This window comes from Gambusia affinis, linkage group LG08 (genome assembly GCF_019740435.1).
Source record: "Gambusia affinis linkage group LG08, SWU_Gaff_1.0, whole genome shotgun sequence".
NCBI classification, from domain to species: Eukaryota; Metazoa; Chordata; class Actinopteri; order Cyprinodontiformes; family Poeciliidae; genus Gambusia; species Gambusia affinis.
Genome location: NC_057875.1, coordinates 22,933,248 through 22,957,371, shown reverse-complemented (window position 1 = coordinate 22,957,371; position 24,124 = coordinate 22,933,248). Strand labels below are relative to the sequence as shown.

The 24,124-nt window shown below is 39.6% G+C and overlaps 1 protein-coding gene across 2 annotated transcripts; it reads left to right on the top strand.

The window, feature by feature from the left end:
• The first annotated feature begins 1,374 nt into the window (after window positions 1–1,374).
• Window positions 1,375–22,860, top strand: avpr1aa (arginine vasopressin receptor 1Aa). Of its 2 annotated transcripts, XR_006371277.1 has the most exons (3): window positions 1,375–4,056; window positions 5,911–8,287; window positions 22,847–22,860. XR_006371277.1 is itself a non-coding variant. In XM_044123963.1 (2 exons), the coding sequence occupies exons 1-2, from the start codon at window positions 3,102–3,104 to the stop codon at window positions 6,189–6,191; spliced, it is 1,236 nt and encodes a 411-aa protein (XP_043979898.1). In that variant the 5' UTR covers window positions 1,375–3,101; the 3' UTR covers window positions 6,192–8,658. The 2 variants fall into 2 exon arrangements, 1 of the variants encoding a protein (XP_043979898.1); XM_044123963.1 differs by lacking the exon at window positions 22,847–22,860 and having other exon boundaries at window positions 5,911–8,658.
• Window positions 22,861–24,124: the final 1,264 nt, after the last annotated feature.

The window sequence follows — 24,124 nt, the reverse complement described above, 5'->3', positions numbered from 1 at the left end:
GCACTCTTGTTCTGCAGTTGTTGAAATAAATAAATTAATTAATTAATTAATTAATTAATAAATAAATAAATAAATAAATAAATAAATAAATAACAGAGGGCCTCACAATCCTCCCTGAAAACATAGGTACATTTTTTTGTTTTGCTTTTGTTTTTTTACGTGGAGCTGAATGCTAAGCTGAATGTCTTGTTGAGGTTTCCTACGCGCTGCAGGTCACCACAAACAACCCTAAGGAGGCTTCAGAGGGACTAAAGTTTAATTATTAAACTAACAGTCATGGTTTTGCACTGCAAGAGGAGGCAGGAGTACCCAGAGGGTTCAAGCGCAGGGAGAGCATGCAGACGTCACACAGAAAGACTCCAGAATGGGATTCAAGGTGCAGCCCTTTGAAGAAAAACAAGTGAGCATGTTTTATTGTATGAATAAAATGAGAAACAGTTAATGTTACGGGCGGGATAACCAGGTTTGCATCGCCTAATTTCCATGAGAAAGGATGAAATTATACAAGGCAACAGAAGAATTCAGTGGAAAAATGGCTGAAGAGCTGGGAGCAAGCTGGCAGGTTGAGGGAAGGAGGTTAAGAAACATGAAGGAAGATGGAGAAGTGTACAGCAACTAAAGGAAAAAAGGATTAACATTTATACTAAAACAAAGGCACAAAGAATGAAAAGAGAAAAACTCAAACACACCAGCATTATGAAGCAAAGTCCTTCACTTTCAGTGCGTAACAACATCAACATCACAATTCAATTGACTGATCTGCCAAAGAATCTGATTTTTAAAGCAGTTCTGCTATGAGGTCTGCGTTTCATCAGCAGAAACGAGGGAATTTAAGCGGATGTCAGGAACGCCATGAATCAAATTCTGCTCATCTTCTTCTTTCTTGGGCCAAACAAGACGATGATGGTGCAGGCATGGACGGAAATTCAGTTTGGTTGCTTTTGACGAGGACAATAAACAGGAACATTTATCCGGGAGTAAAGCGGGACGGAGGCGTCGCTTCCAATGAATTCTCATCATTTTTGTTGCTTCCGCCGTCACTTCAAGTCACCGTGTGTTTTTGTTTTTCCAGTGAAGTTTGTCTTTTAGCTTTTAGAGGACATAATCTCTCCCTCTTATCATGGCTAAGTTTTATGTGTGGATTTTTGATAACGTATTGTGGGTGGGAGGTGGTAACTTTGCTCAAAAAAACAGAACAAATAATAAATAAATAATAATTGCACAAAATTAAATGTAAGAAACTATTACTTAAAGAAATTAATTTTTACAGAGTTGTGCAGCCAACAACCTAGAATATCATTGAATGTTTTATTAAACACTACAGTCCCATTGCATCCTGGTATATGTTTTTGAACTAGTCCATTTGTTGTTTTTAGTGGATTTCTATAAAAACTGGAAAACGTTAAGAGTTTTCTTTAGACTTGGATGTATTTGAAGAGAATAATTTTAGTTAAGATTTGGCCTTTATGTGTCTTGTGAACAGAAATGAACTAAAAGGAAAAATCTATTTTAACTAAAATATTAGGATGTTTCTTTCTTCCCCCATGTGATCCAGTTTATGAATTATTTTTTCAATTTCTTTCTGGTCACTCGTACGTCACACAAAAGTCACTTTAACCCAATTTTCCAGCTGAAAGCCGAAGTGAGAAAGCTGGGCCAAAGCTATAACCCAACTCTCGTGTCAAATCAACGGTTCACATTTGAGCTACCAAAATTAATCAAATAGTTTTTACAGTGAACAACAGGAGGCGTATTGGTGCATTTTTTTTCTATTTCTGCCATTTCATCTTGGACTACTACACACTACAGTCACACTTTGTCATTTTCCCAGTAGTTCTGATCAAAAATTATTAAAATTTATAACTGGTTTGCATCTCTTTCATCACATTTTTCACATCCAAACATAAAAAAAAAAGTGCTTTATTAACTTATGAAATTACACACATCAAGTAGCTTGGTTTTTTCTTTCTTCTCCTGGAGTACATGTAACATCTGCCACATTTCGATGTTACATGTTCGAATTCAAAGCTGAGCCTCATTAGGGGGGAACTAAATGTGCTGCAGCGATTTACAAACAAGGAAACAATTCAGCTCATTTCGTTAAAACGAACTGCTGGCAGACCGAGGGCTCTGTTCCGCTTCACGTTTCAGATAAAAGTGCTGTTTCTGCTCGCTCCGGGTAAACAGGCTCAATACCACTAAACCAAACTTATGACAAAAGGAAAGAAACCTGCTTTGATACCTCTTGGTTTTTACATTTGAGGATCACAAATAATCACCGTCCAGATGGGAGGAGCCTGAATAGTAGCAGAGCATGTCAACTCAATGAGGCACAGAGGAGGCAGCAGCATGCTGTGGTGCCCACAGCGTGACGTCACTATCGTTTTACTTCCTGGTTATGTCTTGGCCTAGCACACACAAAAACAAATAAATCAATAAAACACACAGTTGTAACGTGAGAAAATGTGGAAAAAGTTCACGAGTCAAAAACCTTCAGTTAGTGAATCCTGGGGAACAGGTTATTTATTTATTTATTTTTAATATTTACATAATGTGCTTTCGTGTGTGGTTGAAGCTTTTAGAATAATACTGATATTTGACTGGAATCAGTAGTTTCGCAGCCGTTCTCCAGACGTGTGGTAGTGATTAGAATTAGCTGCTGCGCAAATTGCGTAAAACCGGCTGATGCAAATGAAGCCATTCCAAATTCATCTATTTTAATCGCCAGTGATGAATCTCATTTCAATCCAAATTATTGTAGCTTATGTAATCACCAATGGAGGCCTGACTTCTCTCAAGTAGAAAGGATGTGGGGTTTTTTTGTTTTTGTTTTGTTTGTTTTTTTGTGGGGAGGCGGGGGTTTTGAAGTGCATACTTTTTTCTTTTTTTTTGTTGTTGTTGTTGTTGTTGTTTTATTTTACGCACTGAAATCTGACTCGACTTTAAAAAGCCTCTGCGGCGGCCAGCAGCCACACAGCGCCGCGTTCCGCCCCCTCTGCCCCGTGTGAGCAACAGGTAGCTCCATATACGGACCAGAGAGACGCCGCGCGGCCCCTCTGGCAAAGGGTTTTGCAGAGGGCGCACGGAGGGGCAGTGCCACCATGCGCACTCCATCCGACGCGCCTCTCCTGAGCGGAGGCAACCAGTCCCTGCCGGCTTCCAGCCCCGCCGTAGACCCGACGATGGGAACCCCTCCGAACGGCACCCTCCACGCGAACGGATCCGACCCGTTCGCGCGCAACGAGGATGTGGCAAAGATCGAGATCATGGTCCTGAGCATCACCTTCGTCGTCGCCGTGATCGGGAACTTGAGCGTGCTGCTGGCCATGTACCACACCAAGAAGAAGACGTCCCGCATGCATCTGTTCATCAAGCACCTGAGCCTGGCCGACCTGGTGGTCGCCTTCTTCCAGGTGCTGCCGCAGCTCTGCTGGGAGATCACCTTCCGCTTCTACGGCTCGGACTTCCTCTGCCGCGTGGTGAAGCACCTCCAGGTGACGGGCATGTTCGCCTCCACCTACATGATGGTGATGATGACCCTGGACCGTTACATCGCCATCTGCCACCCGCTGAAGACCCTCCAGCAGCCCACCAAGCGCTCCTACGTGATGATCGTCTCCACGTGGATATGCAGCCTGGTGCTGAGCGTCCCGCAGTACTTCATCTTCTCCCTCAGCGAGATCAAGAACGGCTCCGAGGTGTACGACTGCTGGGCGCACTTCGTGGAGCCGTGGGGCTCCAAGGCGTACGTCACCTGGATGACCGTGGGCATCTTCCTGGTGCCGGTGGTCATCCTCATCCTGTGCTACGGCTTCATCTGCCGCACCATCTGGAGGAACATCAAGTACAAGAAGAAGAAGAAGACGGCGGCCGGGGCGGCGGGCAAGAGCGGCTTGATCGGGAAGTCGTCGGTCAGCAGCATCATGATGATCTCCAGGGCGAAGCTCAGGACGGTCAAGATGACTTTTGTGATCGTCCTGGCGTACATCGTCTGCTGGGCGCCGTTTTTCACGGTGCAGATGTGGTCGGTGTGGGACCGAAACTTCCAGTGGGACGGTGAGTCGAAACTCGGCGGGAGGAATTCCTCGGCGGTGAATCTGTTCCAAACTGCGCTCGGAAAGGCCGTTTGCGCGCAGCTTTTTACGCACGGAATTACTCAGGAAAACAGCGCAAAAAAATACAAATAAAAATTATTGAAGATGCGACACTCCGATGATTGAGAATGAGCCACTTCACGTTCAGTAAATGTGAGTGTGACAAATCTTTTAACAATACCATTCAGGCCCACAATTTAGTGAAATAAGTATATATATATTTTTACAATAATTTAATAATTATAATTAATAGATTCTCATATAACTAATTAGTCCAATCGTAAAGTTGTTCATAAAACACAATTTAATGATTCAACGTGAAAATAATTAATTAAAATCAGTATCTTAAAGGCATAGTGTATTCAATTAATGTAATATTTAAAAAATATATATAATTTCATGATAAGCTGGTTGCAGATTGTCATTTATTTTACCAATCAAAATGAGTGGGCGGGGACAAGCTGGAGTGAAGCTGCTGTAGCATTTTAATCACAGTGGTGATTCTTTTTATTTCATGATATATACGAACATGGGAAATATGAAATAGTTTGATAAATACCAAATCACAATTATATGACTATCATGCATAATAAAATCCAATTTTGAACAATAACTTTATGGTTCAGTTATTTGTTTATTGAAATGATCAAATGAGTTTTAACACATAATAATGATAATGATCGTTATTATTTCACAAGTAAATGTTAGATTAGAGTAATTGTTGTTAAAATAATTTTTTAAGTTTTAAATCTATGGGATTAGGTTTACAGGGCCGGATCTAAGACTTGGTGGGGCTCTGGGCTGCAGCCAGTTTGGTGCCCAACCAGCATAAGTGCATTTTATGCATCAAATTCAAAGATTTTCGTCACTGTCCGTGTAAAAGTTGGGAAACTTGCCTTTGCTTTTATTGCTTTTATGTATTGAAGAAATTACTTATGAACTGGTAACTTTTCACCAAAACCCAATAAATTTAAACACCTCAGAGCCACGTGGGCTCATAAGTCTGCCTCAGAAACTATTTAAAATGCAGCGTTCGCAAACATCCGTTTATTGTTTAGAAGACACTGCAATGGAAAGTCGTTGTGAAATCATGGCCCCATAGGGGGGCTTTTGTCTGAGAGGCCAGATTGGGGGCAGGGTGGTTAATGATCATCTAGCTCTGAAAAAAACAACAAAATTTAAGTAGTTTTATTCAGGTATGTTTTTGTGATGTAACTTCAAATTAAGGCCTGACAATAAAGGGACTAATGTACACTAGGAAGTATAACCTGATAGTCTGAGTTAATGAATTTCAACTACATTTACACCAAAAATCAGCTGATGTGGTAAATTTCTCCACTCAGAAGAACGTTTCTTTTAATAAGAGTAAACATTTGTAATTTTGCTCTTACTTTGCAGTCTCTTATTCTTGTTTTTTATTTTGTTTTCCATCCTTGTGTGAATAAATAGTTGGTACACCTGAATTTCCCCATTGAGTCAATAAAGGATATTTCTATTCATGTTGGACTTGATTCCCTAGGTATCATAAAGGGTAGTGTTAATATTTTTATTTTTAAAAAAGGCCTTTATCCTAACAAAAACAACTGTAAATTTAACTGTATCACTACCATTTAGAGGGTTAGGAGCAATTCTAGACAGAGTGAAAAATAAAATTTAATGTATATCAGTGCATGTTGCAGCTTATTAAAGCCTGTTGTTTTTACTACAGCCCCCACCATGTGGCACCAGATGAGCTTCACTTACAGGGACACTTTTGTACATCCCAGATGTTTCATGGGTTAATCACTCCTTCCCTCCCTCGCCGTCTGTTCTGCAGATTCTGAGAACACAGCGGTGACTCTGTCTGCGCTCCTCGCCAGTCTCAACAGCTGCTGCAACCCGTGGATATACATGATCTTCAGCGGCCACCTCCTGCAGGATTTCGTGCACTGCTTCTCCTGCTGCTGCAAGCTGAGCGGCGACTACAAGGAGGACTCGGACAGCAGCGTCCGCAGGACGACGCTGCTGACCAGGATCACCAACCGGAGCCCCACAGGCAGCACCGGCAACTGGAGGGAGCTGGACAACTCCCCGAAAACGACGGCTCAGACGGAGTGAAACAGCCGGCGGCACCAAGAAACACATGCAGAGTGAGCTCATCTGTGGGCATGCGTGATCAGGACGAAAAGTCCCACAGACTTAGAAATCCTAAGGGAGAAGAAAGCATTTTGCATGGTGAAAAGGAGCTAAACACTGTAAATAAAAATATAAATATTAGCTTTCTGCTCAGTCCCATGTGCATACTAAAAATTGTTTATATACGTTGTAATATGTCTACATCAGACATACATTGTGAAAGGAGGGGATGTAGTTTTTGCGTCACCACTTCAACCCGCCTGTGAACATTCTGGTGCAGCAGATAATTGAATATTTCAGCTAAATCTTTCGCATGCTGGCGGGAGAATCCAGTTGGGGCACAGATATTTCCAAGAGAGCATGATATGTTGAAAAAAGAGAAAATGTTAGCCACTGAAAAATTCAACATGGTCGACGTGGCACTGAAAGAAAATTTCGTTTTGCACTAAAACTACCAAGATTTATCACAGTTGAATACTCCGCTACAGCGCTAAACTGCTGAACACATGAAAAAAGAAAATAATTGCAGATGTTAGCGCTAAACCAAACACATGAAAACATTAGCAGGAGCTAATGATGAACTGCTAAATGTAAAAAAAAAAAAAAAAAAAAAAAACATTTCTGGAAGCTAGCGCTAAACCAAACTTGAAAAAAATTAGTAGAAGCTAATGCTAAACTGCTAAACACATAAACAAAATTTCTGGAAGCTAGCGCTGAACCAAAGACAAAAACATCAGCAGAAGCTAATGCCAAACTGCTATACATAACAAATGAGTGGAAGCTAATACCAAACCACTAAGCATTTGAAAAACAATTTGTGGAAGCTTGTACGAATCCAAACATGAAAAATTGCAGAAGTTTATGCTGAACTCCAAACCCATAAACAAATAAGCACAAGCTAATGCTAACCTTAAAGACGACTGCCTCTCAGTCTGTGTCACACATCTTAATCTCCTTCCAGTTGACGGCTGGTTTGACATTCACAAACAGAAAAGGCCCCAGTTTCTGAATTTGCCACATATTGTTACTTTAAGGCTGTATGACCAAAGTCCAAAACACATGATGTGACATTAAGTTCATTGAAGTCATGAAAATGGGTAACAGTTGATTTAAAAGGCTCAGATGGCAGCCATCTTGTAAAATTACATTCTGACATTCAAGTGGCTAATTGGAAATATTAAAAACATACAACCTAAGGGGCTGAGCATACAATTGTTTTATGCTTGTGTCCAGACTTAGATAATTTTTACAGTAATATGCTGCCCTATTCTTAGTCTCCCCTCCCGCCTAAACATTCAGCTTTCTCTCCATGCTGTCGCTGGTGTCTGGGTCTCCCAGCAGAACTGCCCGGCTCTCTTCCCTTTCTGAGTGTTCACAGAGATAAAATAGTCACAGAGGCCTGAAGGTGTTCATGGGTAAAAACAGCCCTCTGGTCTCTAAGTAACCGAGGCAGCCACCACATCCTTTGTGTTTGAATTTCCATTTTGTTTTTGGTTTTTTCTCTCTCTCTCTCTCTTTTTTCCCTCACAACCACATTTCAGCGGTTTATGTAAAAATGTGAATGAAACCAATCCTTTGACCGAACATAGAAGCACGAACAGGAAAAAAACGAAAAAGATTTGAACATTATTTCTTGTATATATGGCCTAAGGAGTGTTTCATGTTGCGGCAGGTTCTCCTCTCTCAACTGCTGGCTCTCAGTTCTGACGCAGAAACACGTGGAGCCGGCAGGGACACGGACTGGAGGTGATCCTGACCGCTCTCGGGTGGCGACCCACCCTTTGCGCACCGTTCCCATGACTTTCACAGAATGTCAAGGAGGAGCTCACGCATTCCTCACAAAACACGTCAGCTCACTTCCCGAGTTGTTTTTTTTTTTTTTCTTTTCCTGACATCCTGCGCTGTTGGGGGCTCTGTGTTTTTGGCTTTGTTTGCGCACAAGACAAAAAGAATTTCCTGCACTTTAATATGATTTATGGCATTTTAAAGGCCGTCAGACCACAACCACGGAGTCCAACGATTGTGTAATTAATCAAAGTTGTATATGTATTACTTTGTGTATGTGTGTGTGTGTGTGTGTAGCCTAATGTATATTTGTAAATAAAAGGCACTTGAATATCTGTAAATAGAAGTAATATATGTAAATCTGTCTGTAATGGCTTTGTGCTCACATCTTAAAAGAAGAGATTTATGCTGAAATACACATCAATGGAATGAATAATCACTTTGTTGCGTGTTTTCATTGTCAAAACACTGGAGGTTTCACTGTTTGTTTTATGCAGCTGCTGCACAGCCACAGAAATCTGTCTGTTGTTTTGAAATAACAATTTCTAAACTTATATCTCAAGCCAATCGGAGCGCCTGCTTTGTGCCAGTATCTGGTGTTACGCAACCTTTCCATTGAAAATAGTGAGAGTAGGAAGTCCAGATAAAACAGACCTCTTTCCAGAAAACGGTGACAACAAAACCCTCCAAATACTCGACGAGGATAGGTTTTGAACAACATGAACGCCTCAATAACGGTGTTAGGAAAGCAATCAGTCGCTTTAGCACATTAAAGTCCAGATGTTTGGCTGCCAACATTAAAAACATTCTTGCTTTCGGATGCATTTGTTTGATTTGACTTACCGAAGCACCACATATCAGTGGAAGGTTATATGACCAATAAATAAATGATTAAGTATGTATAAAATGATGGACCTTTTAATACTCTCTTGCAAATATTCATCTTGTACTTGTAAAACTAAACAGTTCACGCCACAAGTTGTAGTTTCTCACAGTTCTCGCAGGCTAACATGCTAGCATAAAGCTAACATGCTAGCATCAAGCTAACGTCTTTTCCTGCCTGTGAAGTTGAACAAATGAGGAGATGCTAATCAACTTTCCGCCAAGAAATTAGCCTAATCAAAGCCGGGTAAAGGAGACAAAAGATAACAAGGTTTTACTTCCTAGATTTTATATTAATGTAGTTTGAAAAGACAGAAATCCAAAAATAGTAACCAAACTAAAATTCATACTGGGTTAAGGTAAAATAAACCTTCTTGTTAATGTTTAAATGTAAAAAAAAGTCTTGAAAGATTATCTCTCCATCAGTTTTCTTCCTCTTAGTTTTTCTTCTTTCTCTACATATGTTGTTTTAGACATTTGATGGCGTGCCACCCTAAAGTTTATCCACTCCTACTGAAAGTTTCAGGGAGGAGTCTGCTATTTTGCACCACAAATCACCGGCTAGGATGCCTTTCTGAAGGCTAACAGTGTTTGATTTTTTTTAAATGGAATGATTTCAACATCTAAAATCCTCTCAAAGAAATATTGACCAAAGCATGTCATCACAAATATGTAAAGAACTCCTTACCTGGTGATCTCCAATACTTTTATTCATTGACGTGCTGAGATGTAGCTTACTTGATCCGTAATAAAGTGAATAAAATTAAACAAAAATCTTGGCTTGCTTTCAGTGTCTTGATAAATTTCTACGAACTCCATCCCTGAGGACTTTGCAAGACAACGGTGAAGTGAATTTCATTATTTCTAATCCAAATTGGACGCTTTGTGAGACAGTCAAATATTTCAGCTGGTAAAATTCTTGCTTGTGAAAATGTCCTTCACCTCTCTAAAAAAAAATATTCATAATGAATCAAAAATATGACTTAATCCAGATAATTGCATTAGCTTCATAGCATCCTTATCTGATTCAAGAAGCATTTTTCAGACAGGAAAAAATGCTTCACCACCCACACGTTACGCTGACACTTGGTTTCAAAACAATTTGTTCACATTGACTCTCTCCTCCCTTCTTTCCTCAGAATACCTCAAGACCTCATTTGTGGTTCTCGCCTTGCGACCCTGTAAAATACAGACTTTCATCATACAGGAAAATCCGCAAGTCCCTCAAATGCAACACGTTAAGCGAAAACCCTCCATGTACAATGATAGACTCCAATAAAACGGAGAATAAAACAAACGTCAGACGAGGTCAAACAGTGATCTGCTCCATTCACAGCAGCGCAGAAACAGAGAATAGCTGTAAAGTGTGACGGACGTCTCTCAAATATCCAGCCCATAGCATCGCCAAGAGAAGAACAATTTGAAGCTGGCGTCATGTCTGGATGATCTGGGCAAGTATTTGAGTAGCTGCAAGGTGGAAAATATATGTACCTTATCTTAAAACTCATAAAACCAGTAAGATTACCAGTAAAGTTCCTGTTTTAAATCTACACACCCTGTTTTTTTTTTCCATTCACAATGCCAACTCTGTATTTTTGCTTTCTGCGAGACATTAATAAAATAAAACTACTAGTGTCTTTCAGGCAAGAGGTAATCCTACTGTTGCATCACTTTTCCATTTCAACTTGGCTATCCAAAGGATAAGAAAATCACTTTCACCCAAAAGTCTCCTGATCCTTCTGCGCGCTCTCGTAAATCAGGAGAGGCGAATCTGCCGAGACGAATCGGATCCGACAAACAAAGGGCCTCGATCCGCATCATCCCTGCGGCGGTTTGTGCATCGGCAGGTACCAGGTGTGTGGCAGCCGGGTTCTGCATGGTGAGAGGTTGAATCAGAAAGTCGAGCGATCTGAACGGTACTTTGTCACATTTTGTCACGTTACACAAATGTTGCTGTGTTTTGTTGGAGTTATTATATGCCAACACAACATAACAAACGATGGTAAAGTGAAAGAAAAAAATCTTGAGGAGATTTTTTAGTGTTTTATAATCTGCATTCACTTTAACTCCTGTAAAGTTTGTCTAAAAACACACAGTTGGTTGTCTGATATTGCTTTTTATTTTTATAATTTCACTGTAAAAATGGTTGCAGAGTCCTGGATGACTCTACCGTTCATACAAACCAAACTTGTCATTTTATTATGTAACTTTTAATTGATAACAGTAAACACTTTTTACTGGAAAAGAAGAAGAACGGTCATTTACTTCATAAGTAAGTACAATATAAGTTGCAGTCAAACGTTTTATTATGGAGAAGGTGCGTTTCTAATTATTAGCAAGGATTATTTCTAAATAATAATTAATTTTCTAAACTACAGAAAAGTTATTGTTAGGGAAGCTCAAATGTGAAAAAATTTACTGATGTTGATATGCGATAGTAATACTGCTGTTATGTTACATTTACCAATGTTTTATTTTATCTTTTTTTTTATCCGATTACCCAATTAACCGTAAGAATAATCTATAGATTACTCGATTATTAAAATATTTGTTTACAAAAGCCCTACTTTCCAGTGTCTTCCGTTATCGTTTGTGTCATTTAAGACAGGCGCCACGAAGATCCACACTTCCTTTCTTTAATGAGTAAACAAACTTCCACTGTGTTTTTCCTCACAGGAAGCAAATTTGCTTTTTCGGTTTCCATCCAAACAATCAGCTGGCTTTCCGTCCACCTGGCACATTTTTTTATGGAACTGAAACTGAAGCAAGCAGGAGAGGAACCAAAGGAAGCATCCGCTAAGGCAGGTAAGCGTTTTCAAAGTTGGTTAAAAACAAAGCCACAAAGCGCGAGGCATCTTTATTCAGCCGCGGTTGGTCGGCGGCACAGGAGACGACATGCGGCTCTCTGAGCATCATCACTACACCCAGCTTCCTGCTCCGCTGTTCTCCCTCTGTTGCCTTTGAAAATAACACATATGTCGTCACAATAGTTTGCTTCCAACAAGCCAATCTAAAAATACTGTCATGGAAAATCTGTAAGAAGATCTTTCATTGTTTTGAAACCTCACACATTACATATAAAAGCAGCCGGTCAGAAGGACGACTGAATAACAGCATTGATAAATAAGTTGTTTGTTTTTTTTAGATGGTTTGTAGATGAAAACCGACCGTCAGAAGCGGCTGATGCAATTTTTAGCAAGACCATAAAACATATCATAAAACATTAGATTTAGCTTTTCTTTAAAGTTCAGGATCCTCATGGTAATTTCTTTACAGTTTCCTTCAAAGACTCTTTTGCTCTCAGCGATATTTTGTAACACAGGTTACTCTTTTTTTACTAGTTGCACAAATTTTTCTAAACATTTCCAGTGGATAACGTCTCAAGTGAAACCAGTTAACACTAACCATGGGATCATTTTGGCATTAAAGAGGCTTTAATTCAGTCTATCATCCTGTTTTGCATTAAAGTATAAACAGCTCAACTCCATTCAGTGTTGTGTACAAAGTCAACATTGCAAATGTTGAATATTTGTTACTGTTGTATCTAAATGTTGGAGATATCTTTAGGAAGATATGAGGGTTTATATGTGTGTGCAACACATTCTCACACCCGACTCGTCATATATTGACGAGTTGGGACGCCGTCTGACCATGCGTCACATATTGACGCGAAGGGTAGCCTCTTCGCGTCAATATGTGACGACTTGGGCAGGTTCCTTCACCGTAAAATCAATCAATCAATCAAACTTTATTTGTATAGCACATTTCAGCATCAAGGCATTTCAAAGTGCTTTACATCAAATCAAACACAAAAAACACAATGCAACATAGAATCAACAACAAAAACACAACATAGTCAGATTCCGTCAATAAGTTTGCAATTTATTACGTTTCAAATACAACTCTAAACAAGTGGGTTTTTAGTTGAGATTTAAAGGAAGTCAGTGTTTCAGCTGTTTTACAGTTTTCTGGAAGTTTGTTCCAGATTTTTGGTGCATAGATGCTGAATGCTGCTTCTCCTCATTTGGTTCTGGTTCTGGGGATGCAGAGCAGAACCAGAACCAGAACCTGAGAGGTCTGGAAGGTTGATACAACAGCAGCAGATCTTTAATGTATTGTGGTGCTAAACCATTCAGTGATTTATAAACTAACAACAGTATTTTAAAGTCTATTCTTTGAGCTACAGGGAGCCAGTGGAGATGTTGACGAATTTGACGATTTCGGAAGGCTGCATGTTTTACATGGATTATTCATGCGAAGGGTCCTCGCAAACACTGCCGAAACTTCAAAACCCCGCAAATTGGTTAGGTTTAGGGAAAAAATTACGGTAAGGCATAAGGTAAAACCCCTCGTGTCACATATTGACGCACCCAGCGTCAATATGTGAGAACAATATATTGAAGAAGCAGGTTGGTGTGTGTGTCTTTAAGACTGTCACTGCTAATTGTTAATTATTGTATTTTAGTATAATTTATTTATTTACTTATTTTTTTTTATTATGTTGTGTGCTATGCAAAAAAAAAGAACTCTGTAAATTTAGAGTAAAAAAATGGTAAAATACCAACAGTTATTTTACCATATTTTAGGAAATATGGTATTTTACCGTATATTGTGAAATACCATAAAATAGCGGCAGCTGCGGTTGCCAGACATTTACCGTATTTTAGCAAATACAGTAAAATACTGGCAGTTTTGGTTGCCAGAACTTTACCATATAAAGACGGTAAAGTTCTGGCAACCACAGCTGCCACTATTGTACCGTAATTTTATTTTTTTTTACAGTGTGGGACAAACAAATAAATAAAATAAATAAAATCTTATCTTACAGCTCTTAGCTAGCTCATTTTTCGTCTCACCTCAGTTTTAAAAAACACATTGCCACAAAACACAAACAAGACAACAACAAAAAAAACTCCCATAAAAACAGCAGTCAATCTCCAAAGATGAAGCCAGATTACAAAAATATCAAAGTTCTTGGACGCAAAGTGCAAACCAATGCTAAGTAGCTTGAAACTTCTGCACTGAACCATATTTTATGACAAAGCTGATTTGCATCCTGGAAACTGTGTGTGTTTTTGTCCGGTGTTGGCTTTGGCTGTCGGCGTGTTTCCTCTCTCAGCTCAGGGTCTATAAGTTATTGTTTCCTAGCAGCAGGGGGTCTCATCATGGAGTTTGTTGCTGAGGTCATCAAAGGACAGAGCGGTGGATTCTTAAAACCTGTAATCTGGTTCACGACTCTCACCAGGAACCATAGCGGACGCTTCACTGCTTCCCTTTGCTAATAGGAGAAAGAACACAATCACCTCCGCAGCGAAGAAAGACGGAAAAAGGGATGAAATAAAACATGAGGCCGTCTTTTGATGTGAGGTTCAAACGTGGTCTGTGTAGCCGGCAGGGCTTGAAGTGAATGGTAATGTCTCCAGACCTCCTATAATAAATTACAAATATTAAAAATTAACACACGTATAAACAGCCACCTTAATATCCCTCAATAAGTTTTTGCCACAACCAATTGTTGTATAATTTGATTTCAGTAAATATATTTTAAAAAATCTTTCTCAGTGAAAACCTCAGAAGTTTGTCATTTAAAAAAAAAAAGTTAGGTGGTCTTGTTTATCAAATTAGGATTAAATAAAGCATGGGACACAACAAACATGACGACACCTGTCAGAGGTGTGCTATGCTGCATATTTTTATATTGATATGATACCAAGTAAGTATCGGTATCGGTATCACCAATGCCGATACTGATACTTTTTTAGTTTGATATAATATCAAATGTTCAACCTTTCAGGTGTTTTGATTTGTTTGTTTTTCCTTTGAGTTATTTTGTTCAAACTTAGGACATAATTTAGGTTTATGGGGGCCTACAAAATACTGCAATAACATATAGACATAATAAACAAAAAAATAAAAATAGAAGGTCAAAAAAAATGCCAAAAATTGTAATGTGAGAGAAAAGCAAAAAAAAAAAAACTATTTCAGGTAGAATTGAGCAACAACAATGCAAAAATAAAATACAATTTCAAGGGGGAATGTGAATCTAAAGTATCGATCTCACCACCTAATTATTGATACTGATACAGACTTGGTGCCGACATTATCGATATTTGCATCACCTCTACCTGTCAGAAGCTAACAGTGAACACTGAAAACACAGAAAAGCCGATCAGAGGGCGTGAACGGAGCAAAACACTGGGTACTATTGGGAGAAAAACCTTTAGAGTTGGCAAAAAATTTGAGACAGAGACAGAGGTTTGAACTCTGGTTAAAAAAAAATAAAACAATTACTTCCTGGTCGTCCTCCCAGTCACTCATCATCCTGCCTCTTTCGCCGAGTCAGACCTGAAAAACTCCCTCAGGAATCATCTCTCTTCCTGCCTGCACATTTGTGCTTTCATCATAAGCAAAAGCCATTTTAGCTTCAGTCAAGTTCAATCTGACTGAACTTGAGACAAACAGGTTCAGATTTCATGCTGTCTGTCAGATAGAGGCGGGGATGGCAAACAGCGAACCACCCGGTCAGAAGGACCTGCACTTGACAAGAAGCTCAAATCTTATCAGGAGGTGGTGAAGAGAAACGGATGATTGTTGGTTTTAGGGGTAAAAAAAACAAAACACTTCAGGAATGTGCATCATTTGGTCAAATCTGTCTTTATTTAGAAAACATGTCTACAGATGAGTGCGGGCAGGATTGTGGTTAAATATGTTCCCCTGCAAATTCTTCTACTCCTAATAATAATGGACAAGTAAGAAGGCAAAGAAACAACACAGTCTGTACAAAATGTTGCTTTTTACACTGCAAAAACACAAAATCTTACCAAGTATTTCCATCTAGTTTCTACACCGAATGTCTTAGCTCACTTCAAATAAAACAAAACTAACTTTTCAGCAAAACACAGAATTGTTGTTTTAAGTCAACAATTCTGTAAAATTGATGGGAAAAAGTGCTAAATCTACTGGCAGATATTTTTCACTTATAACAAGACATTATTCCCATGTTATAAATGAAATAATGTTATAGTATCATCAATATTAAAGAATTATGAGTTCCAATGTTCTGCTGAAAAGAAAAGTTACCTGTGAGTCCGTTTTGTCTTATTTCAAGTGTACTAAGATATCTTTTCTTGAAACTAGACAAAAACACTTGCAGTGTAGTTATTTAAATTCCTTTAACTCCAGTTCTTCATTCAGAAAAAAGCAACAAAAAAAAAACAGAGTGTGTTTTAATTCCACGCAGATTCTTAGACTTGTTTCCCGTGGAAGAGGCGAGCTGCACGCTGGTGCCGAATTGATCAAAGGTGTGCTTTGATCCGCCGCCGGATCGCATCATGACATCACCTGAAGTCAGCATACAGATGAGAGCCTCACGGTGCACAGACCTGGTTCCAGTCAGAGGCAGAGGCAGGGAGGTGGGCTGAGGGGCCGCCAGACACCCTGACCTTTTCCTCCAGACGTCATTATGTCGGTGGGTGGTTACCGGGAACGCAGGTGTCGGCGACGTGTCGGCCATGTTTTTGGGGGGCCTCTCGTGATTGAAAGGATTTCGAATGAAAGTTCAGTCAAAAGTTGTTGACGTGAAAACGGACTGAAAAGAGGCCGAGCGAGGAGCGCAGAGCGGTGTGTTGATGGCGCGAGTTGTTGCCTAGCAGCCAGCGCTGAGTTAGATTGTGTTGGTGATTAAGGAAATGTCAGAGCCGGACATTTTGCTGCTCTCAAACAAACAGGTACAAACTGCTCTGTAAACAGTTTTACAAGACAGGAATGGTTCAGCAAAGCAGCTTATTGGAGGTTTCGTAAAATGATTTTTATTATTTTTTTAAAGACAAGAAAAGGTTTTTCTTCTGAGAAGTGCCAAACATGTTTACATTCTCTGTTGATAGAGGAGGTCGTGAGTGACATCCTAATAAATGATTCCTTCTCGCTTCAAAGAATTTGCAACACCTTTTCTGTTATTAATCTTCTTACTTGTTATTGGGACATGTTGCTCTTGTATCATGTCAGTAAAATAATTTTTTTTTAAAACACATCGACGCAAGAGAAATCGTGTGGCTGCCATGAGTTGCATAAGTTAATCACACCCCTCGCATCAAAACCAAAATCAGTCGGGTTTTAATTGGTGGGCAAAGTAGCCCACAATTTTTTGGTGGAAATAAAAGGATATATGGCATTAAATATCTGAAAAGTGTGGCCTGCACCACCTGATTCAGTATTGTGAAGCCCTGCCCCCGATTCTTACAGTATCAACTTTACTCATCAACAGGGTAAAATGTTTGCAAAGTCCAAGTTTTGCCACCAGGTCTAAGTTGGGTCCAGGTCTGTCCTCAAGTTGGCAATAACTGGCACTGAGAAAAAACATTTTTGTAAGATTCTTAAAAGAATACTAGCACATTAGTAATTATTGTTTAAATCCTTTGAGTTATTCACTTCATCAGTAAATTCTCATAATAAAAGTGTGGCGGAGAAAATTGTGGCTCCACCAGCCGTGTGGATGTAGACGACGCCGAACCAGTCGGCAGGTCTGGAAAACTGGAAAACATCTTCCTCAATGTGTTCGGTGAGACGGCTAACTAAGATTAGCCGTGACGTGATGTGTGTGTAGAATATGACACACACATATTCTACACTCTATGCATGAAAACGACTATGTCTTTATTTTTATGCAAGGCAGCCATGTTGGATTTTGAGGTCACCTTCTGACCTTTCCTTTTAGGATTCCAACTTCACTGGAGCTTTTTGTATTTATTTATTTATTTATTTATTTATTTATTTATTTTCAAATTAAAAGCTGGGGTCTGCTGACTCCAGAAGTCATTAGTTCAAAAATAAAACAAACATAAGGCACATTTTTATTATTATTATTTATTTATTTTTATTTTTTTTTTGTCTGTTTGAATTTCATCCTTTAACTTCAATTAGCCTGATTACAGCTCTAAGTTAACATTTACTATTTTGGTCTAGAAAGATTTGTGAGTCCAAATGTTCCTTGTTTGGCTTCTAGCCATAAAGTCCAGATAAAATACAGCAAAGCTTCCTGCTGTAATACAATAAATTATAGAAAGTCCGGGGAATATGAATAAAGGCACTTCCTTTTCTGACCTGCTTTTCTTTTCTTTTCTTTTTTTTGTTTGCAGGAAAGTGAAGCATTTAGTCATATAATGCGTGTTGGTCTGCATGTGTTGTGTTGTGCAAACTGAGACCAAAGTCCCCCAGATTAAATTGTTTTTTTTTTTTTTTATTTGATTTGGAACATTTAATCACATCTTCTCAGACAAAAAAACAAAAAAAATAACAAGACAAGTCAAAACAAAATAAAATAAAACAAAAGATCTGTCCAAAAAGGAATTGTGCTTTCATCACAGAGCATCCTCCTCCGCTCTGCAAAAACATGTTTACAACCTGAACATTTCCCCCCCTGTGCTTTCATGCTTCCCTCCTGCCAGCAGACTCTGATCACACACAGCTCAACAAAGGAAAACAGTTGTTTACCACAAAACGAGGAAAGAAGCAACAGAGACAAACGACCAGGGCGGGGGCTCCCTGTGGAGCGTCTGACCGCCTTAACCAGGGCCGTGCAGAGACCTTTGGAGGGCCAGGGGCTCAAATTTAAAAAAGGGCACATTGAACAAAAACTCAGTACAACAACACAGCAACAACCCATATTAATCAATAATCTAACTGGATCCTACTATATCATTGCTATCATGAGGAGAAATGCAAAGTAAATATAATCTATATTTTCCCCAACAGGTATAAAGTTTTCATTCCCCCCCCCCCCCCACCCCCCCCACCCCCCGCACGTGCCTGATCTTAACCCTCAGATGGGGAGAACCCCCTCCAAAAAAAAAAAAACGAACTCAAGCGAGGTTTCCCAGATTCAGTCTGAATTGTCCTCCAGGAGATTTTCAGATTGATAATGCCATCTGCTGGTCAAACGGCCAAACTACAAGGTTTGATTTAACATGTTCGATCAATCGAAGCTCCAATTTGATCAATTATAGATCAAATCTCACAAAAAAAAATAAAAATTAAAATAAATAAGTTTTTGTAAATTGTCTGTTTTTTTACCATTTTTATTGACTGACTTTCTGATCCCGGTTTGGTGCAGCTGATGGTTCTGAACTGTGAACTTATGATCTCTGATCAGACGTGAAAACTTTGTTAGGGCTTGAAAGTAAAAGTAAAAATACAGAGACGTATCAACATATGGTGGGAATTAAGTACTTTTGTTTACTTTGATCTTTTTAATGCCAAGAAGTGTTTTAGAAAATCTCACTCTTCCTCTGACGATTCCAGTTAAAGACCCAGTAGTTTGTCATGGTACCAGTAGCTACTTTTTTGATCACTTGATTGGCCAATATGCAGGTTTCACAAAAACTATTATTCTCTTGCATGGGAGGAGAGAGCTCGATCTTTTTCACAGATTAACTGAATCATGTTAAATATTGTCATTATAGTGACAGTATTCACAAATGTGTAAAGAACAAAATGTAATAATAGTTACTGCAGCTGCAATAACTTGAAATATGTCTCGATGTATAAAGCGTACCACGTAATGTAGAAGTTTAACTTTTTAAACCGACTTTCTGGGACAAATTAACGTTTTGGTGACATCTTAGTATTTGTGTCGTATGTTAGCAAAAGATAATTAAAATAATTCAGATTAGAAACGCTGCACAGAGGGATCTGAACCATGAAGCCTCCTTCTCAACTTCTCTAGGATTTTTTGATTTTTCTTTTTTTTTCTTTTTAACTTTTGAGATGCAAGGCAGCTGCTCCCAGTTGAAAAAACAATACCTTGTTGCCACGGCTTCACATCATAACAACTGAAAAGAAAAAGAAAAGAGACAAATCCTTCCAGCTGCACAGCAACCAAGACTAGAGGGAATAATTGTCCAAACAAGCAACTTCTCCCCCCCAACCCAAACAGAAAAAAGTCTACAGAAAAGGAGACAAATCAGCACCGATGTAACAAACATGCTGCCACAGTGAAAAGCGATTCTAGCAGAAGTGATAAGAATGAGGCGAAAGATTTCTCTCCGCTGTAACTTGAGGTGCAGCAGTTTGTCTTTGTGGCCCCAAAGTGTGAAGACGTGGACTGCAGCTCCTCTAGTGGCAACAGATGGTACTGGATTTCACTCCTGATGACACCCTGAAAGTAAACGCTGCAGCGAGAGTCGTTATCATAATCTCCATCATAAACACACACCAAACTGGCCTAATCCACCCTGACATTAAGTCTACTAAATCACCTCACTGTCTGTCTCACACATTAGTTACCGAACAGACGCAGACCTCCGCATACACACGCCGCTCCGCCACCTTTGGGTTGTCTATCCTCCCCCGTGAGTGTGTGTGGGAGCCGTGAGTGTGTCTGTGTGAGTGAGTCAGTCATCGGTTAGACAGGCCTGGCTTATTAAACCCACACACAGGCGTCCATCCAAAAACAAACAACAGATTTTTAAATTTATTTTTTAAGCCAGCTTGACCCCTGTCATCAGTCTTGTAATCATGTGAAGAAGAAGAAGAAGAAGAAGAAGAAGACAGAGGTGAAGGGAGGCGATGTGCATGAAGTGAACCAAAGATAGAAAATGATTGAATCCAGTGGAGTTAAATTAGATCTAGTCATCGCTGACTAACGCTGCAACATTATGAGGCACAGAACATCCCGCTGGATGTGATTTATGGTTTATCTTGTTATTTCTGTCTGCTTCGTTTTGAGTAACAAGCAAAGACTTAAAATGTTACTTTTATCTATTGATCTATTTTTACCAAAAGTGAAGTCTCTAAAAGATCAGGTGAAGCTTCTGAAGCTGCAAAATACCGCAGAACTGGTGAAAGTGGAAACTTTGGTTTTTCTCCTTTGAGATAAATTCGATTAGTTTTGCACTTTGTGTCCTGCAAAGAATGTCAGTTCACTGGAGTTTTGCTTTTATTTAGTTATTGTCAGAAAAATGTTCTGTTCTTTATGTCTAAAACACCGAAATGAAATCCAGTTGCCTTTTGGAGGTCACACAAAGGCAACTGGATGTTTGTTTATACTTTCGTTAGGATGCGTAACCACGGCAACAAGGTGGTTTACAGCCAGGAGCAACTGATTAACGCTGCAAAACCTCAAATACAACTTAATTGCACCAACAAATCCTAGACGAGTTGAAATATAGCAAGAAGAAATCCATAAGAAGAATCTGGTCAAACTTTCTAGAAAATATGAAAGTTATGCAAATTATGCAAAATTCACAAATTGCACATTTTTATACTTCCATGTGGGTCTCAACTGTTTCTAAGAAACAGCTCAAGCATTTAATTTAAGAATTAAAAAAAAACCCACCTATTTTTGGCAATAAGTTCAGATTTTTTGGGTGTCTGGAAAACGACCTGTTTCAAAATCTGCACCGTTACCTAGCAACCCCGGCCTGTCACCTAGAAACCCAAGAGGAGCCCCAGCATGTTCGGTCAACTAGTTTTACCTCTGTACAATGGCTGCTGAAAGAGACAAGTGTTTTGTTGTTGACTTACCGTCTAGAAAGCGCTTGCTGCTTTCTTGTGGGCTGTGCAGGAGGCTCCGCTTATGCTTTTCAAAGATGTTCGGTTGTTATAATTGAGCATTTGTTTGCAGCCATTTTCACATGCGAGTGTAAACGAGTTGGGGAGGAGTGGCCAGCAGCAGCTTATTTGGAATTAAAGCAAAAAGAGGCATTAAAGTCTCTCTGTAAAGGAAAAAAACTGAACCACTGATATTTTGACAAGTTTTCTTCCTTCCTGTCCCGCTTTGTGTGATAAAAAAGTTCCCAGATTTCCCTGTTCTCAACAGACCGCCATGTCTATGGAGACCAAGTAGATTGGAATGCAACAAGCCAACATTCCTTCATAACAGAAAGTTTCATTTTGCGGAGACGGCAATCTCTGCTGACCTCTCAGGTCTCGAACGTTTTGAAGTACGAACGTTGTCGCCGGAGTCGCATCAAACCTTACACCGTTTCCCTCCGCCCCGGAAAGCTCAGAGTTGCTGCGCGACTCTTGGTGGGGTCAGTGATAACGATGGCCCTGCTTCTGAGCTGATCATGGAGCATGAAGTGAAATCAGGCCAACCAGACCAGACAGCGCAGGTCAGACACTTCAACTCCATCAGACAGATTTAGTCTGGATGTTGTTTCGACCGAACTGAGGGAACCAGGGTCTGATTTTGCTGAAAGCTCTTCATTACAGAAGAGCTTTCTGTAATGAAGCTTCAGCTTCCAGCTTCGGCTCTGGAAGCTGAAAAGCAACCACCAATCTGCCTCAGTTTAATTTGTTACGCTTGGAGTCCTGCTACGTTTTTATCAACCTCGTCTCTGTGCGCTGTCAGCTTGTGGGCGTAATCGGGTCAGTGGAACTCTGTGCAGGCAAACTTTAAATTATTGATCAGCTGTAGTCTGCCAGCAGTCCATCATCAGACCACTCGCCGTCAGCAGAAAGCCTGGGTTTAATGAGTGAGCTCTCAGATTTAATGATAGTGCTGCCTTTTAAAGAGCGAAGATGATCGTTGTTATTGAACACAAACGAGGAGCTCGTCTAAAGATCTTTAGACATCGTCGTCGTCATCCGCTCTGGTGGCTCCGGAGCAGAGGTCGACTGAGTGGAGCAACCAAAAGATTTGACTCCAAGTGAGAATAGCACTGCTTCAACATATTTTTACTTTTTACTTTTTTTTACTTTTTACTTTTTTTTACTTTTTTTAATTTTTACTCAAGCAAAAATATGTTTGTGTAAGAAGGTTACTTTTCACACAAGTGATAAATCATTTTATATTTAAAAAATTACAATTTTTATGTGGTTATGTGGAACTGATTTCTTTGTTTTTTAAGGACCAAAATTAAATGAATTCATTTTGTGACATAATTACAAAATAACAAAATCAGACAAAAAGAAAAAAATAATAATCCAAATCAGTTTTTTTTTTTTCAATATAAAACTTATGAAAACTGTAGGTGTGTGTTTGTGTCTGTTGGATTTTTGGTTAAAACAAGTTTGTCCTTCATTCTGTGAAGTTACATGCAGTGGCTTCAGTATTCAGACATTTCACTCAAGTAAGAGTAGCGTTACTTCATAGTACAAATTCTCAGGTAAAAGTGAAAGTACCGCGTAGTAAAAATTCTCCTAAAGGTACTTCATTTCACAAAAAGTAAATGTAGCTGGTTACTATGCAAACCCCGGAAAATCTGTCGAAAGGACGATTTCCCGCCTCATTCTCAAAAGCAGCCTATGATTTTATTCAAACAGTATACGTCATTTTCACTTTCTAAAATGTGAAAAGGTTTTTTTGTCTTTAAATCTCTGAATGTTCCAGTCAAAGCCCAAGAACTCAGCCACTCTCTGTGAATTCATCTCTTATCCTCGGCTCACAGCTACACTTTTGCAGTTTGTGTCACATTTGCAAAGCCCCAGTTATATCCGGGTCAAATCAAATCACTCTGTGACATCACTGGATTGTTGATGCCGGCATCGACTACTGTCCGCATCACAGCGCCATGAGTTACAGCCGCACAGGCTAATCTGATCGAGATAGAAATGACAGTTTCACTGAATATTTTCAAGCAGCCAAACTTTGAGTTGGATTTGAATCATCATGTTTCCAGGCCTGCAGGGGGAAGGTTTTTTTTTTTTTATTGTTGTTGTTGTTTTTAATGATAACAAAAAATGTTTTTTTGTTGTTTTTTTTTTTACCCAAATCTGAAAGAGTGTCTTGCACTTCCGCTCTCTTCCACTCCGCGTACAGAAAGAAAACTCTGTGCGGTTCGGCTCGTCTGCTGACTGTGCATTGTCTAACAAATCGAGGCATACTTCTCCAAAAAACCCAGGTGGAACTGAAAAAGCGTGGCGCCGATAAGCAACAGTAGGGTTGCCAGCGGCAACGTGATTTGATTTGACTGAAGTGTCGCCGTAGTTCTGGGGCAAAATGAACGTTGCTGCCACATTGGATCCCCAGAAGTTGAATCTGTCGGCTCGTTTTGAGGAAGACGTTCAGAGCGCAGCACGCTGACAAACCACGGGAAGAGAAACTCTTGAGTTTTGCTTCTGGTTTTGTTGCGTCTTTTTCTCTTTCCGACAAAGGATTCGTGCTTTTATGAGTTATTGCTTCCCAAGGTCCTTCAGAAATACGACTGCAGCTCAAATAAACACGCAACGTCAGTTTAAGAATAATATGTAAACGTTCTCAAAACTGTGTTCATTTCTATGCTCTCAACGGCTGAGTTTTCATTCAATCA

What these genes read in the sequence shown, in the direction of transcription:
- avpr1aa (XM_044123963.1), top strand. Translation starts at nt 3,102, where the DNA reads ATGCGCACTCCATCCGACGCGCCTCTCCTGAGCGGAGGCAACCAGTCC. An exon ending in CCGAAACTTCCAGTGGGACG is followed by an intron (nt 4,057 to 5,910) that starts GTGAGTCGAAAC and finishes TCTGTTCTGCAG; the next exon opens with ATTCTGAGAACACAGCGGTG.